This window comes from Balaenoptera borealis (genome assembly GCF_965194805.1).
Source record: "Balaenoptera borealis genome assembly, chromosome: 8".
Lineage (NCBI taxonomy): Eukaryota > Metazoa > Chordata > Mammalia > Artiodactyla > Balaenopteridae > Balaenoptera > Balaenoptera borealis.
The window spans coordinates 28,587,572-28,603,208 of NC_138865.1; the positions used below are offsets into that span (position 1 = coordinate 28,587,572).

Sequence of the window (15,637 nt, forward strand, 5' to 3'; positions counted from 1 at the left end):
GGAAGCATCATGCTTCCTGATTTTAAGTTATATTACAAAACTATGGTATGGTATTGGTATAAAATCAGGCACATGGATGAATGGAGCAGAATAGAGAGCTCAGAAATAAACGCACACATATATGGTCACTTAATTTATCACAAAGGAGCCAAGAATATACAATGGGGAAAGGACAGTCTGTTCAACAAATGGTGTTGGCAAAACTGGACAGCCACATGCAAAAGAATAAAACTAGACTACTACCTTACACCATACAAAAATTAACTCAAAATGGAATAAAGACTTGAATTTAAGACCTGAAATCATAAAACTCCTAGAAGAAAACATATACGGTAAGCTCCTGGACATTGGTCATGGCCATGATTTTTTGGATATGACACCAAAAGCAAAGGCAATAAAAGTAAAAATAAACAAGTGAGACTACATCAAACTAAAAAGCTTTTGTACAGTAAAGGAAACCATCAACAAAATGAAAAGGCAACCAATTGAATGGGAGAAATATTTGCAAATCATGTATCTGATAATGGGCTAATATCTAATATATATAAAGATCTCGCATAACTCAATAGCAAATAAACAATCTAATTAAAAATGGGCAAAGGATCTGAATAGACATTTTTCCAAAGAACACATACAGTTGACCAACAGGTATAGTAAAAGATGTTCAACGTCACTAATCATCAGGGAAATGCAAATCGAAACCACAATGAGATATCACTTCACACCTGTTTGTATGATTATCATCAAAAGATAAGAAATAACAAGTGTTGGCAAGGATGTGGAGAGAAGGAGACACTTGTGCACTCTTGGTGGGAATGTAAATTGGTACAGACAGTATCGAAAATAGCATGGAGTTTCCTCAAAAGATCAAAACTGGGACTACCATATGATCCAGCAATTTCACTTCTGTGTATTTGTACAAAGAAAATGAAAACACTAACTCCAAAAGATATATGCACACCCATGTTTATTACAGAATTATTTACAATAGTTAAGACATGGGAACAACTTCAGTGTTCATTGATGGGTGAATGGCTAAAAAAATGTGATACACACACTGGAATACTAGTGAGCCATTAAGAAAAAGGAAATTTTTCCATTTGTGACAACATGGAGGGACTTCGAGAGCATTATGCTAAGTGAAATAAGTTAGAGAAAGATAACCTATGGTCTCACTTATATGAGTAATCTTAAAAAGAAAAAAAAGGAGCTCATAAATACAGAGAAGAGATAGTTGGTTGCCAGACTGGGGGGATGGGGATGGGGGTGGGAAGTAGGTGACATGAGTGAAGGGGGTTCAAAAGGTACAAATTTCCAGTTATAAAATAAATAAGCCACAGGGATGTAATGTATAGCATGGTGAATATAGTTATTAATACTGTATTGCATATTTACAAGTTGCTGCAAGTAAATCTTAAAAGTTCTCATCACAAGAAGAAAGAAAACAATCTGTGACTGTGTATGATGATTGATGGTAACCAGACTTACTGTGATGTTCATTTTGCAATACACACAAATGTCCAATCATTGAATTGTACACCTGAAACTAATATAGTGTTCTATGTCAATTATACCTCAATAGAAAAATTCTTAGGTCAAGATCAGATGTTGATTTTAATTTTAAATTAGAAAAGGACTTTTAAGGATCCACTCAACTCTGCCTCCCTCTTCCTACCCCAAAGAAGTAAAGAAAAATTGTGACCTTTTATGCCTTTCATAAAATTAGAAATTTTGTTTAAAGGGTATAATATATCTCAATTTAAAAAGTTTAAAAAAAAAAAAGAATTTTTTTTCCTGGACACTCATGTAGTTGATTCTGTGAATTTATCCTTCTTTGTGATATGATAGAAGGAAGTTCTAGAATCTCCCTTTTCTCTATATGTATGCACCTCAGCTGCTGCCATCAGTGGACATGTGTGCAAGATGATATTGGAGACTGTGGTGCTTGAATTGGGTAGAATGCTGGACAGCTGACTCTGCACTTCATTTTAACGTTAAGCCTCTCTGATTCTACTTGTGCCAGAATGTCAGGAAAAGTGTGTTGTTTATGCGCAATCCTGTGAAATGTTTATTAAGCACTTTTGGAAATACCATGCAGTATTGCTTTTATACTTCAAGTTCTTAGTTGTGGTTTGTTCTATCTTAGATACCAGTGTTTGTTAGTCCCCAAAAGTCCTCCTGGGTTGAAATGGGCTGAATTGGAAAGAAATATTATAAGCAGATAAGGTAGGGGGTCTATGGAGAAAGAAAACCAGGCATGGCTTTCTGGACATAAGAGAACACCTATTCATTTAGTACAAGCCATTTTGTGATCTAAGCCTGGCCAGAGTGCTTGCCCTTGAACAGGTCTCAGTAATTAAGGATCTTAAGGGAAAACAAGAATGCTGACTGTTATCGGGCAAGAGAAGTAGCACTAGTAATAATGTATCAGTTGTAAAGACTTCCAGTTCTGTTTCCATGGTAAAGATGAGCCTGAAGCACTCAACCACCAGGTCAGATGGAACCTAAGGGATGATGGCGTTGACCTTTTCTGATCCTCCGGATTTCAATCAACTAAAGCCTGGGCTCTGCCTACCTCCCAAGCCCTTTCATGAATATACATGTACCCTTAGCTTAAAACTTCCCCAGTTTTGCTGTTTGGGGAGACACTGCTTTGGGAAAGATCCCTGGTGCTCTACTTACTTGCTGCAAGTAACAAATCCTTCCTTCTCTCACTCTTTGTCTTGGTTGTGTCTTTTGGCTCGACACCCACCAAGAGGCGAACCTAGTTTTTCGGGTAACAATATGAGGCTGACTATTCTCTAGCTGAGATTTATGTAATTAGATGCATAATCCTTTGGTTGTTAAAACCGGGGCTTCCAAGGGCTAGTTATAGGGAACATAGCTCATCAGAGATAACCTGCAAAGACACCGTGCAGTGTGTTTTTTATCACACATGTGACAATCCTTCTCCCTGCAGTCTGTCTCTCCATAATTGTTCTTCAGGATTTGTTGCCTGGGGGCTTATGGGAAACATGACTCCTAATAGAAATACTATTATATTTTATTCACAGTGTTCTTTCAGAGGATTTAATGATAAATCTGTTCCCATTACAGGAGTAAAGTTAAATGTATTCCCAGATTTAGATAAAACACGCAGAAATAATTTACAGGGAGAAAACTGCTGAATAAAGAAGAAAAATGAATGGAGTCATGTTTTGATCTATGGAGAGCATTGAGAAAGGATTTCATTCGGGTGGGGTGAGTTGATCCTTCCTCTTTTCGGGAGGGAATCCTGAGTGCACAGACTGCTCCCAGGTGAGAAGGAAAACAGATGACTTTGGTCAGGAAATGCCAAGGGTGTAGTTTCACTTAGAATATACTTTCCTAGGCAGCCTGTCTGCACTTACACATATGAGGGTCCACACACTTTTGAACATGGGAAGTTAATTTCTTGTCTTGTGCTGATTTCAAGTTCTCTTTTGTGTTTGGTGTGAACTCTGCAGCCACATACATATATGCGCGTGCGTGATTTGTGGGGTTTGAATCATCACTTATAGAAATGTGCAAGATTAGATCTACACATTTTCTTCACCTTTCCTTTGTTTTGATTTTTTAAAATTTAATTTAATTTTATATTGGAGTATAGCTGATTTACAATATTGTGTTAGTTTCAGTTGTACAGCAAAGTGATTCAGTTATACATATACATGTGTCCATTCTTTTACAGATTCTTTTCCCATATAGATTATGACAGAATGTTGAGTAGAGTTCCCTGTGCTATACAGTAGGTCCTTGTTGATTATCTGTCATCTTTCTTACATAAAAGAGCAAAGGGCTGTGGAAACAGGTCACAGAATGCAGCGGACTGCCCCTGGCCTGCAGGGATTTAGCTTGGAGGCCTTGGCGGTCCCGTTAGGCATCCTTTCTCCTCTGAGCCTGGAGCTCTAGCATCAGCCTACCTGATCCAGCGCCCTGTGGATGAGCATGGTGTTAAGTACTTGACATTCATTTTCTCCTGTAACCCTTGGATCGGTTCTCTGCTGGTAAGACTTCTATTATCTTATGAAACAGACAACGAAGCTGAGGATCACAAATGCTGAGCAGCTGCCGGGGGTCTCACGGGTGGGTACCAACTCCCAGGGCAGCTCTGGGGCTGGTACGTGGAATGCTCAGCAGTTTCCATCCCTTTGTGGGGGTTTCAGACCTGTAATTTCATCATGGCTCTATGACTGGCTATCATCACCATTCTACAAACAAGAAAAGTGAAGCACAAAGCCACGAAGTCTCCAGCGAAAGAAGGCAGCTGGAAAGGGGTAAAACCAGGAGTCGCCTCAGCTGTCTGCTAGCAAGTCCCTGCTTTGGGCCCTGCTTTGCCTGGTCTCTTCAAGCCTCCTCACCTGGGGCTGCCCTTGTCTTGGAAGATCATGTAACAGCCCCAGTGCTGTCCAGTGGTCAATGCTGTGCACTGCACAAGGACATCTGCCTGCAAATCTCAATCCCTTGTGTGCTGTTTCATCTCTGACTTGGAAAATCCATCCTGAATGTCTGCTCAAGTAATTTACTAGCATTGCTGTTTTTGGTTTTAATTGACATCAATTATTGAGGCGCCTTCTAACCCATTTTAAATGGATTTCCCATGAACAACTGAATAGAGTTTTCACAGGTGACAACTTTTCTGTTTCAGAGACCTGAGGGCCAGTGAGAAGGGGTTTCAGAGCTCAGCTGACCTGGTCCAAGTCTGGCTTGCTTTGTGACACATCCATTAAACTCTCTGAGGTTAGTCTGTCTATCCATTAAATGGGCATAGTAACATTTACTTCAAAGGAATGCTGTGACCATTTATTTAGATTACACACACACACACACAGACACACACACACAGACTGTCTGTTGTATAGGCTTTAAAAAATATTAGACACTTAATGTAAATCATTAATTTATATTTGCTTTAAAAATTAGAAATACCATATTCAGGTTCTGGGACATGTATTAGGCACTAGGAAAATGTCTGACTAATAAATGAAGGTCACTCTACCGCTTGTGGCTTTTTTCAAGGTTCTAAATGCACCCTCCGAGCAAGCTTTGCTCAGTGTTTCCCGGGACTGCTGATTGATGGGGTGGGTGGGAAGAGTTCCTGATTCCCAGGGGCCCTGAGTAGGAGTGGAGAAAGCTGGAAAGTTGGGATCAGGATCTACATATTTGGGTCAAATTCTACTTGTAAATTCTGTGGCCTTGCCAAGCTATTTACATTTTCTATTCCTGTTTTTGTTTTTTACCCAGGTTGCAGAATAGAAATAATAAAAACAGCTTTTCTGCTTTGTTCTCAGGCATATAATGCCCTACTCAAGGTTAAAGTTACTTTCATATTCTGATCACTTTGGATGGTGCAAGAATGCCTGGACACTGTTCCTAAGTCTCAGCACATTTGTCATGAGTCTGGTCACAGTTTTAGGAGAGTATTGATCCTAGTGATGCCATGCTCATACCTCCTTCATTTACATCTGCTGGCAGCCTCTTTAGGAAGTAGAGGAGGCCATGTGACTTACCTCAAGGTCATGGATCTTGAAATCCTTCTTCCTCCATGGGCCATCAGGCCTCTATCTGTATACTCTGAAACAATTTATCTATTTATCTGCCTATCTATCTATCCATTTATTTATTTATTTAAGATGCCTTTTAGATTCCATCATTTTTCAATATGAACTTTTGGGTAATTGTATTAAAGAATTTGAATGGAAAGGAATACACATACAGTATATAGAAGTTGATTCAAAACTCTTCATTCTTCAATTAAGTCTATTCAATTTACCTACTTAACATAAGGTCACTTCCCTGATGATATTTGGAGTAAGATTCCTTCTCCCAGGATGCCAGTTTTTAGTTTTATATATCTGCTGACCACAATTCTCAAATCTCCAAGTAGGAATATACATAATAAAATGCTGACATTATAGTAGAAGTCGGGTCGGTGTTTTAATTAATTATTTTTTAATTTTAATTTTTTCCAGCTTTACTGAGATGTATTTTGACACATAACACTGTATATATAACCGTATATATTTCGAAATGATTACCATAATAAGGTTCTTTAGGTTTTTATTTTTAAATATGAATCATTAAATGAGTTGGGAAAACAAAAGCAGTCTTTTTTACAACAGTTCTCAGTACATGTAAATATTTTCTTCAAACCGGGTTAGTTACTTGTCCTAACTTCTTTTCAACCAAAAAAAAAGAAACTCACATTTTTCCTAGCATCAGTGTTAATGCTCAAGCATCATCAGCCTGGTGAAGCTCGGTCTCAGACTGAAGTCCACTGAACTGCTCAGCTGTTCAGAGTGGGAAACCTGCCGGTGAAGGACCTAGGACCGCGGATTCGGATTCAGATTCGGATTCGGAGCGAGCGCAGGTTGAAGACCTTCACCGACTTGACTCGCACTTCCTCCCGCCACCGCCAGGCTCGCCCGGGACGCGTGGAGCTCGCAGCGCGGTGGGAGCGGGTGGGGGTGGGGTGGGGGTGTGGCTGCAGGTTGGGGCTCCCGCCCCGCCGGCTGCGCGGGTTCGCCGAGCCCGGAGGAGGGAGCGCTAGCTACCCCGAGCGGGAGGGAGCTTGCAGACTCCGGCTCAGAGCAGCTGTCTGGACACCTTGGGTTTTGGGGTGGGGAGCCCCGGCGACTGTGAACATGGACTCCGCCGCGGGAGCCTGTCTCAGGATGCTCTTTCTTTTGTCTGCCCAGCCCTGGAGTACATTAGCAGCAGGGAATACTTGTGAGTACAGCAAATCTTTTAAAACTTATACTGTCAACTGAGAATTAGTGTTTTTTTAAAAAAATAATTGAATTTTACAAATGGAATCACTGGTCTGCTTCTGAAAATGAGGCATTTAAAAAACATCGCAAAGTCCCAACGCTTGGATAGGATGGTTTACAATGGTTTTTCCACTTGTCAAGTCTGTAATACACAAAGCCTGTTTTGACTTGTCTGTGAGCTGAATTTTGTCTGTGTGCTGTTGTTTTGAATATTCATTGAGAAAGCTCAAGTTCTAGTAAAAGCTAAAATTAGCATGAGACTATTGAGGCGGAGAGAGACCTGAGAGAGAGAATAGCAGGAGATGAGGAGAGAAGAGCATGCCAATATGTCATTTATTTCTTTTTATTATGAATACATTTTGGAGGATTTATGTCAGAAAGGAAATCGTTGGCCGACCTGGCCGGGTCCTGCATTAGCGTAGATGTTTGCAGTCGGCGCCCTGCGGAATCGGGTAGCAAGAAGTCGGGCGCTGCAGCGGCGGGCAGGCTCCGCAGCAGAGCCCAGGCGGCAAACCTGGTGAGTCCGCAGAATTACGAGAAGGATCGACCCCTCAGAATTAGAAGGCTTTTGCTTACAGGAAAAACATACCCTGCCATTCAGGTTCATTTGCAAGTGCACATGCTTGTATATCGTGATGTGCTGTGTTTCTCGTTTTGTTGGTTCAGTGAAGATGTGTTAACCTCTCAGTTCTGGACTGGCAATGTGAGTCTGATCTAAAGATGCTAGCCAAATTGATTCAGCCGACCTCAAGGCATTTTAATCTGGAAATCGGAAAAAGTTTTCGAAGTGTTATTCAGATTGAAATCTCCATCATAGGGCTTTTCTTTCCTTGAGGGATTGGAAGAAAGCCCCCTTAGTCCTACATCCACACCCCATCCCCCTCAAGAATTTTTTTTAAATCAGGTTGTAGGGAGTAAGGCAAGCTATTATGCATTTCAAGAAAGTGCTAGTAGGCATGTTAGAAACCGACCTTGCTGCTGGGGGTGGGGTGGGCTGGGGAACTCTGCCCTTACCAGGAAGTTTGTGCTAAAGTGAAAAGCATTTTATACAAATAGTTACCCTTCCAGCATTCATCCATATATGCCCCGAGGCTGTGATAAGTTTGTGTTGTCATCATTTAGTATCAGCTCATTTAATGCCATATTATATGAGTCACTCCTGAAAATGAGCCTTAGTCTCCTTTAAGAAAATACTGCCCCGTGTTTCAGACAGAATTTTAATTTAGCTTTGGGCACAATTGCCATGAATTAATTACAATGGGGGCATTTACATGAAATCCTTAGGTCCTGCAGTAAAGCATTTATCACTTTGCTAAGAAATTAAAAATGTAGTACTAAATGATTTGCTAGTATAAAAGAATTGTAGAATAATTTAACATAGTACACTGAGGTGCAATTAAAAAGTCACCAGAGGTCACTCTTACTTAAAGGAAACATGGCTTCAAAAATCCTTCCCTTATAAGAGAAGCAGAGTGCTGTGCTGCCTTTCTTGTCTCCTTAGTTGTGATTACAGGATATTGCAAGATCGGTTATTTTGATATTTCTTTATTTTCTGTTTGTATTTTATTCCCTGAAATCCACAGAGGTATCATGTGCTTCATACTGAGCATCTTTTTTAAGAGTCACATGCTCTGAGGTGCTCCATGTCTGAATATCCAGGCAGATAGCCTTTTCTGAATTGAATATATCTCTAGGCTCAGTTCGTCTGGGTCTCTGGCTGAGTCTTCAAATGTCAATGCTAGTTTTCACTTTTCAGCCTCTGTTTTATTTAGATGTGTTTAGTACTCTGATGAAAAGTTCAGTAAGTTAAAAGTACCTATGTAAATTTGCATGGCTAAGAACATTTTAGATACTATAGAGTCCTTGATCACTGCAAAGATGGCTACTATAGTTGTTCAAGTGTCAAGTATATATTTAAATGTCTTTGCAGACTTAAAGATTCATAGAGGGTACACAAACCGTTTGATAATTGCTTGCTAATCTCATTTGACAGTATCCTTTGTAGCAGTAGAAGTAATGGTGAATGAATCTTATTATACTCTAGATTAGCTAATTTGACCAATTGGATTTTTCCTTAACTCTCGAATATTTGGGAGGTGTTTGTTTGTATGTGTAGATGTATATACAAGCAAGGTATTTCAAACCCATATTTGAAATTTGTTACTACATAAATCAAGGTAGAGGGTTCTTTTAGTCCTGTCCCATCATTTGAGAAATTCTAAAGAGGAGTTTGCCAGCAGGATGGGATTTAGGCTACCAACACCAGCATTTGCTCAAGTCTTTTGATCGCTAACCTTTTATTCCTAAGAAGTGTTTTAAGAACTCAAGTAATCTTTGCAGACAAGACTTTAAAACTAACAAAAATGAAATATTCTTAAGCCCTGATAAAATAATGAGAACTGTATGTAAATTTTTAAAAAGGTAAAGATCTTCTCCCCAAAAGGATACAGTGACATTTTTCCTCTATTTACAACTGGTTCTCAGTAGTAAATTAGTCAGACGGGGGGCGGGGGGGGGGTCAACCTGGGTGAGGTTCTGGCATAAGACATACTCTCATACAGGACTTGGTTGAAACATTTGACATCTCAGAAATTATCCATGTTTTGACATGAATCTTTATAATTAATGGGAAATTTTAAGTCAGGAGGAGTCTACACAGGGCGAGAGTAATGTTTCTAAATAGCCAAAAACATGGGCTTTTTTTTTTTTACTCTTATTCTCTGTCTTTTTGAAGATAAAACAAGTTGAATGGACAGCATCCTCTAGGACCTGATATTTAAAAATTGTGCATCTCTGCTTGGTCTGCCTTCTAGAACTCTTTGTATTTAGTCAAGATGAAAGTGTTAATCTAATGGAGTTATCCTCTTAAATGGAATGCAAGAGGAAGTTAGAATATAGATTCCAAGTTAGAGCCCTGTTTTCCAGAAGTTGTTGTGCAGACAGTGGTTGGTTTGCTCACTTCCTACCATGAGCCACAAGTGGAAGAGGGCAGTAGCTCTCTGTTTTAGGATTATCCCTGTGAATCTACTATTTGTTTATGAACTTTCAGATCTTTTTGGGGGGGGGGGAGGAAGAAGAGATATAATCTGAATAAGAAAATGTCAGTATTTTGATTGCATATTTAGTATTGTAAATCTGTCTCCTGGATCGCATGTCACTTTGAGGAGTAATGTTCACTCTTTCCCGATTAAGGAACAACACAATTGGAAGTTAATTTACAGCTGAATTATTTCCCCCATATAAGTAAAGTACCAGCTATAGCTAGTAGCTGCTGTCCTCCCTAACTCTACTCCCCAGTGAAAAGAAAAAGGACTGAAGTCTCTGAAAAGGACTGAAGCCAGTGTTAGACATTTCAGCCGCTGTTGATGGTGATTATTTGACGTAAAGGATGATATTTATAGACCCAGGGGTTCAATTTAGTGAGTGTTACACACTCATCCGCACCTTGTTAAATCTCAGTACTTGTAATTTTCTCTAGAAGTCTTCTTTTGTTTCCTTCCCCTGTCAAAAGTGCCCTTCTTGTTGTGAGAATAAAAGATGTATTTCTGGCCCACTCCAGGTGGGGCACACAACTTGAATCACTGTTCTAGGAGTGGTAATCAGGATTTGTTTTTATCCAACAATGTCTCCTCCCTGTTATGTCCTGCATATGTATGAGAGATCTCTGCCCTTGGTTGGGGGAGCAGATCAAGCCCATTTTGTTGGCCAGCATGGGAGACAAACATGTGCTCTTCATGTAATACCTAGTGCTTGATCTAGGCAAATATATTAGCACCTCAATTTGAAGATTTGTATCAGATTTGAATCCTTTCTTCACTGGAGCAATGGCTCCTTATGTGCTAAAGTGTTACTGTATCATCTTTAATGAAAGTTTATTAATATGATCCTCTAATAGATATTATCACACAATATTATTCTTTGAAAAGAAAAATAACATACACAGTATAATAGTGAGACACTTGTTGTATAAATTATCCTAACCCAATAACATGATTAACCTTAAGAATTTGGTATAAAAATACATGAATTGCAGAATGGAGGAACTGAACATAATGCTACAACTGCTAAGAAGTATAAAATCGTGAGAATTGATTTAAGTGAATGTCTAATAGTGTGTTTATCCAATGTCTCTTCTCAAGGGTATTGTTTGTCAGAACTCCTGTCATTTCAATGGGCACAGATTCTTTGTAATTATTTGCTAAGTGTCATCAACATATTCTATTGCTATGTGAGCACAGTCAATCTCAAGTAATGCCATGTGTGCTAAGACAATACAGTCCATAAAGAAGTTTTCACCTTGGGTAATATGGACTAAAATCCTGCTACTGTTTTAATTGGTGCAGGCTTCTTTTTGTCTCAATAGTGTGCTTAGTGGTTTTCTAGAGTGAGTCGAATCCTCCAAGTTAATCAGGATTATCCTTGTGAATCTACTGTTTCTTTACGAATTTTCAGATCTTTGGGGAGGAAGAAGAGATATAATCTGAATAAGAAAATGTCAGTATTTTGGTTGATATTTAGATTGAATTACTTATGTCTACCTATTTCTGAAAGGCATTAGACCATATGTAATATGTTCCTTGGTTTAGGGAGGGAGCCTATCAGAAGATGTGCCCCTAGAGCAGGTGAATGGGGAATCCATTCGTGATTCAGTGAAACCTGTTGGGGAAAATGAGCATAGAATATGGAGAGAGGTATTTAGTAAGCACTGGAGCTTGGACTTGTTGGAAAGAGTCTTCAACAAACGGGTAAACGGACCGTTTTTTTTTTAAAATCATATTTGAATAAACTTCCCAGAAATACTGAGGTCAGAATATGTTTGAAAACTTCGGGAAAACAACAACATTTTTTTCTCCAAAAAAACTTACAAAGTCCATGTGACTATCAACACAGAGTGACAGGCAAGGCTAGAGCTGTGAGGGTCCTGAAGCTTATGCAACTGGGGGAGACTCTTTAAGCAAACAAACAAAATGACCCTAAAGCCACATTATCAGTGGCCCTCCCACGCCTGAAAGCCTGTTCTGGGGAGAAGACTGGAGCTCAAGAATGTCTGCTCCTTTGAGTTGATTTGGAAAAAAAACCCCAAATCATTCAAGAGTACTAAATAAAGGACATATTCACTGACAAAAATCTCAATTAACTGAGCAAATTTGAATTTGAATTTTTCCCTTTAAATCAAAATCAGAATTTGAATACAAAAGTATACTTATAAAAGTATAAAAGAGTTCAAACAATTTGGAATGAATAGATCCAGGGTTTACCTGCAATTCTAATTCTAATCCTGAAAAACAAATATGAAATTAACCTCTGGATCTTCTTCCCACTTAACTTTTCAGAGCCTTTAAAGGCTTGGCTTCAACATACAGAGTTCTTCAGAGTAACTTCCAAAGTGTCCCCACTCAGTCTGCCTACCTGGGGCCCGTTGCGGTGCTGATTGCTATAGGCTCTGTTGCATCATATTGAATAACTTTTAAAAACTGAATTATTTATGTCTACCTATTTCTGAGAGGCAGGAAACCATATGTAATACGTTCCTTCAAAATATCATACTTGTTTTTTCCAGTTTGAGTTCTATGGCATAAGGTTAAAATCTGTGTGCTAATTAAAGTTATACACAACTTGTAAATACTGTAAAAACTAACACAACATTGTAAATCAACTAGACTCCAATGTAAAATAAAAAGTTAAAAAAAGAGAGGGTATGATAGAGTGACCTTTTGACATTATGCAGGAACATTGTTTAATAGGCCCACATGATTGTTTAATTACCTAGAAGAATGCACCCATGTCTGACTTGGTCATTTACCATTTGATAGGAGTTTAGACGCTGAAATTGATGATTTCTTTTTTTTTTTTTTCAGGTACATATGGTAACTACAAAGGTTTTATTGCCCTGTAGGACATTGATCAGTGTTTTTGTAACCTAGCAATCTCATTCTAATGTTCTTCTATAAATGCCTGTAAATTCCTAGTTTCTCAAAATGCTCTTTTACTGGATTAGTCATTAATGAGTTTATGATTCTTTGGCATGCATTTGTTCTATATTTGTACGTGTTGTGTTTTTAACTTTTTGAAAATAATGCTTTGACATAGAGATTGCACATGTCTGGTAGGTGTACACATAACCTTGTGTGATAATACATGTGCTTAGTTTGAGCGTTGCTTTACAATAAATTTCCTTTCTGGTTCATTAGAAACTTGACTTTTCAATAATAATATAGGGAGTCTGGCTCGCCATAAAAAATAAAAATATTCTCCTTAGTTTCTAGGTAATGGGTATTTTCAGTGTACTGATTTGAAATAGAATTGAAACATAAAGTACTTGAAATTTTGAGTAGTTTAAAGTTAGAAACTATATAATTTTTATTTCAATATATGCCCGTTTAATGGACCAGTTTAAAAAAGAAACCTCCCTCCAAGGCTGTTAATCACAAATGAAAAAATGATATATTTTATCTAGGCTATGGCTTTTATTAAGTTTTTACTCGGTAGTACATCAGGAAAAGATACTCATGGAGGATGTGCTAGTTATAGCTAACTCATGGAGAGAAACTTGAAAAAAGTTTGTTTTTTAAACTGGCAAATATGATCCTTTCGGATGAGTCATTTTAGGGATATGGTAAATGGTGTATCAGATATTTAAATTTATGTGTTCCTAAGTTGTATCACCTGTGGTTCCATCTCTGGCCTTAGTGGCTGTCACCTGTGGAGAAGGAATTTTTATGCCACGTGTTCACTGGACCACTGTGGGAGGAAGGGGCTGGTGAACCTTGTTTGGCATCAGTGGCAGTTTCGATAACCTCAGAAGCCACTTAACGCTGTGGCGTAGACCTAGGGTCCCCACATGCTCGTTTCAGTAGCGTCTCATTACTTGGGGTGTTCGAGACCCAACAGAGGGTTTCTCTGGAGCTTAGGAGCAAGCAGTGACATTGCTGCTTGGATGATGCAGGAGCGACCTGCTGCCTTGAGACATAAGACCAGGTGCCACCTGCAGTTCTCAAGGTGGTAATTAGTTTTTATTTTAACATTTCTAAATCCTCAGGCAGCCAAAGAGCTTGATAAAGTTAAGCTAAATACACTCTTCCTCGGAGTGGTGAATTGGTGGGAGAAGTGGCAGAATGAACCATGTGTGTGTACGTATGTTTGTGTGTCTTAAGGGAGGCTGGTTGGGTAGAGAGACCTGCTGAAGGAATTAAAAACCACTGTCAATAGTTGTAAGAGAGGCACAGATTGGATTAGGTGACGATCCAGTTACGTGGGATTGAGCTATTTCTTACTTGTTACCATGCAGAACGGATATTCTCCACTTTGGATTTCTGAGCATGTGAGCAATCAGGAAATACAAAGCCATCTGCCCTGACCCAGTTGAAGCCCAGTTGAAACTATTGGCTTCACGTGTCGGAGGGGTTTTGTGTTCTAGGATATTGCTGTGCCGCCACCGTTAGAACCAGCAGCACTTAACCTGCCTCTGAGGCCTTGCCAGGTCCTGGTTCCTGTTACTACAGTTCTAAGGAATGGCTGGTAGGCTTTTGATTTAAAGGCGGGTAGATATAATAAAGGGAATCTGATTAGCATGCGAAAATAATTAAGTAATTTGATTCAGGTCAAAGAAAGTAATTTTCATATAAACTTCTATTATGGAAGAAAATATTTTAAGAACTGTTAACTATTTTAATGTCTCAGATTTGGCTGATGTAAGAAAAATAATATGTTTCTATAGACATCTGTTCAAATGTTTGGAGATTATCAAAATTAAGGATTTGTCATATAGCTTTACGTTTGCTGTGTCTTTGATGATTAGAAACTTGAGAATAAGGACATTGCTATACACTAAAAGTATAATAATACAACATAAAAAGAAAAATATAGCTGTGTAAAGTCATCAAGCTGGCTAGCTGCTGTGTGTCTGTGATTCTTAGGCTTCTCTGCAACGTTGTGTTAATTCATGGAAGTTTTCTTTTTTTAATTAATTAATTCATTCATTCATTAATTTTTGGCTGTGTTGGGTCTTCATGGCGGCACTGAGGCTACGGGCTTTCTCTAGTTGCGACCAGCGTGGGTTACTCTTTGTTGTGGTGCGCGGACTTCTCATTGAGGTGCCTTCTCTTGTTTCGGAGCATGGGCTCTAGGCGCAAGGGCTTCAGTAGTTGTGGTGCGTGGGCTTAGTTGCTCGGCGGCATGTGGGATCTTCCTGGACTAGGGATCGAACCCGTGTTCCCTGTATTGGCAGGCGGACTCTTAACCACTACTCCACCAGGGAAGTCTCGATTCACAGAAGTTCTGATAAGAAAACCTGTGAGCCTTGACATTTCAGAGCACATCCTTTTCTATGGTGTGAACCATGCCGTCATTGCGAGGGGTTAAAAAAATTGGGGGACTGAAAGAGGATATGTTGACTAGAGTTTATTTAAGGTATGTATAAGAGAGTTTAAGGGAGCAAACGCCAAATTACTCTTTGCTTTCTTAAAGTGACAAGGAACATTTCTGAAAAATATTTTTTCGGGCATAGAACACAGTAGAATTGACAGATCTCAGAGTCAATTACCTATTAGAGGTAAGTCAAATGATCTATTTTGAACTATGGTACAAGGTTAACAAACATAATATTGATTTTCCAGATTATAAGAATAAATTTTGGATCATAATTATTTACTATTCTTTTGTCATGATGAACTACTGATCTATTTTAAGAAACCTGAAAACCTGATCGTTGGGAGATTTGCATCGCTATGGACTGATTTCACTTGTTCTTCTTCTAAGTGATAGGATTCATTTGTTGGAAGATAGGCTGCATGTTTGCCTAGGGAAATTTCCTTTTCCTCATGAATATTGCTGCAAGGTGAAGCAGGAGT

General features: G+C 38.9%; 1 protein-coding gene across 19 annotated transcripts in view; it reads left to right on the forward strand.

Annotated features, from left to right (window-relative positions):
- Positions 1-15,637, forward strand: part of LOC309632918 (uncharacterized protein) — a gene marked incomplete at its 5' end in the record, with an annotated part of 247,570 nt that overhangs the window by 201,699 nt on the left and 30,234 nt on the right. For 5 of the 19 annotated variants that reach the window (XR_014247129.1, XR_014247131.1, XR_014247137.1 and 2 more), the window contains one exon: positions 4,667-5,061. The exons of 5 other annotated variants lie outside the window; for them this stretch is intronic. Coding sequence is in view for 6 of the 14 variants with exons in the window: in XM_082400991.1 (XP_082257117.1) it covers positions 4,667-4,736 (70 nt within the window). 9 more of the 19 variants (XR_014247126.1, XM_082400994.1, XR_014247127.1 and 6 more) reach the window with 6 other exon arrangements.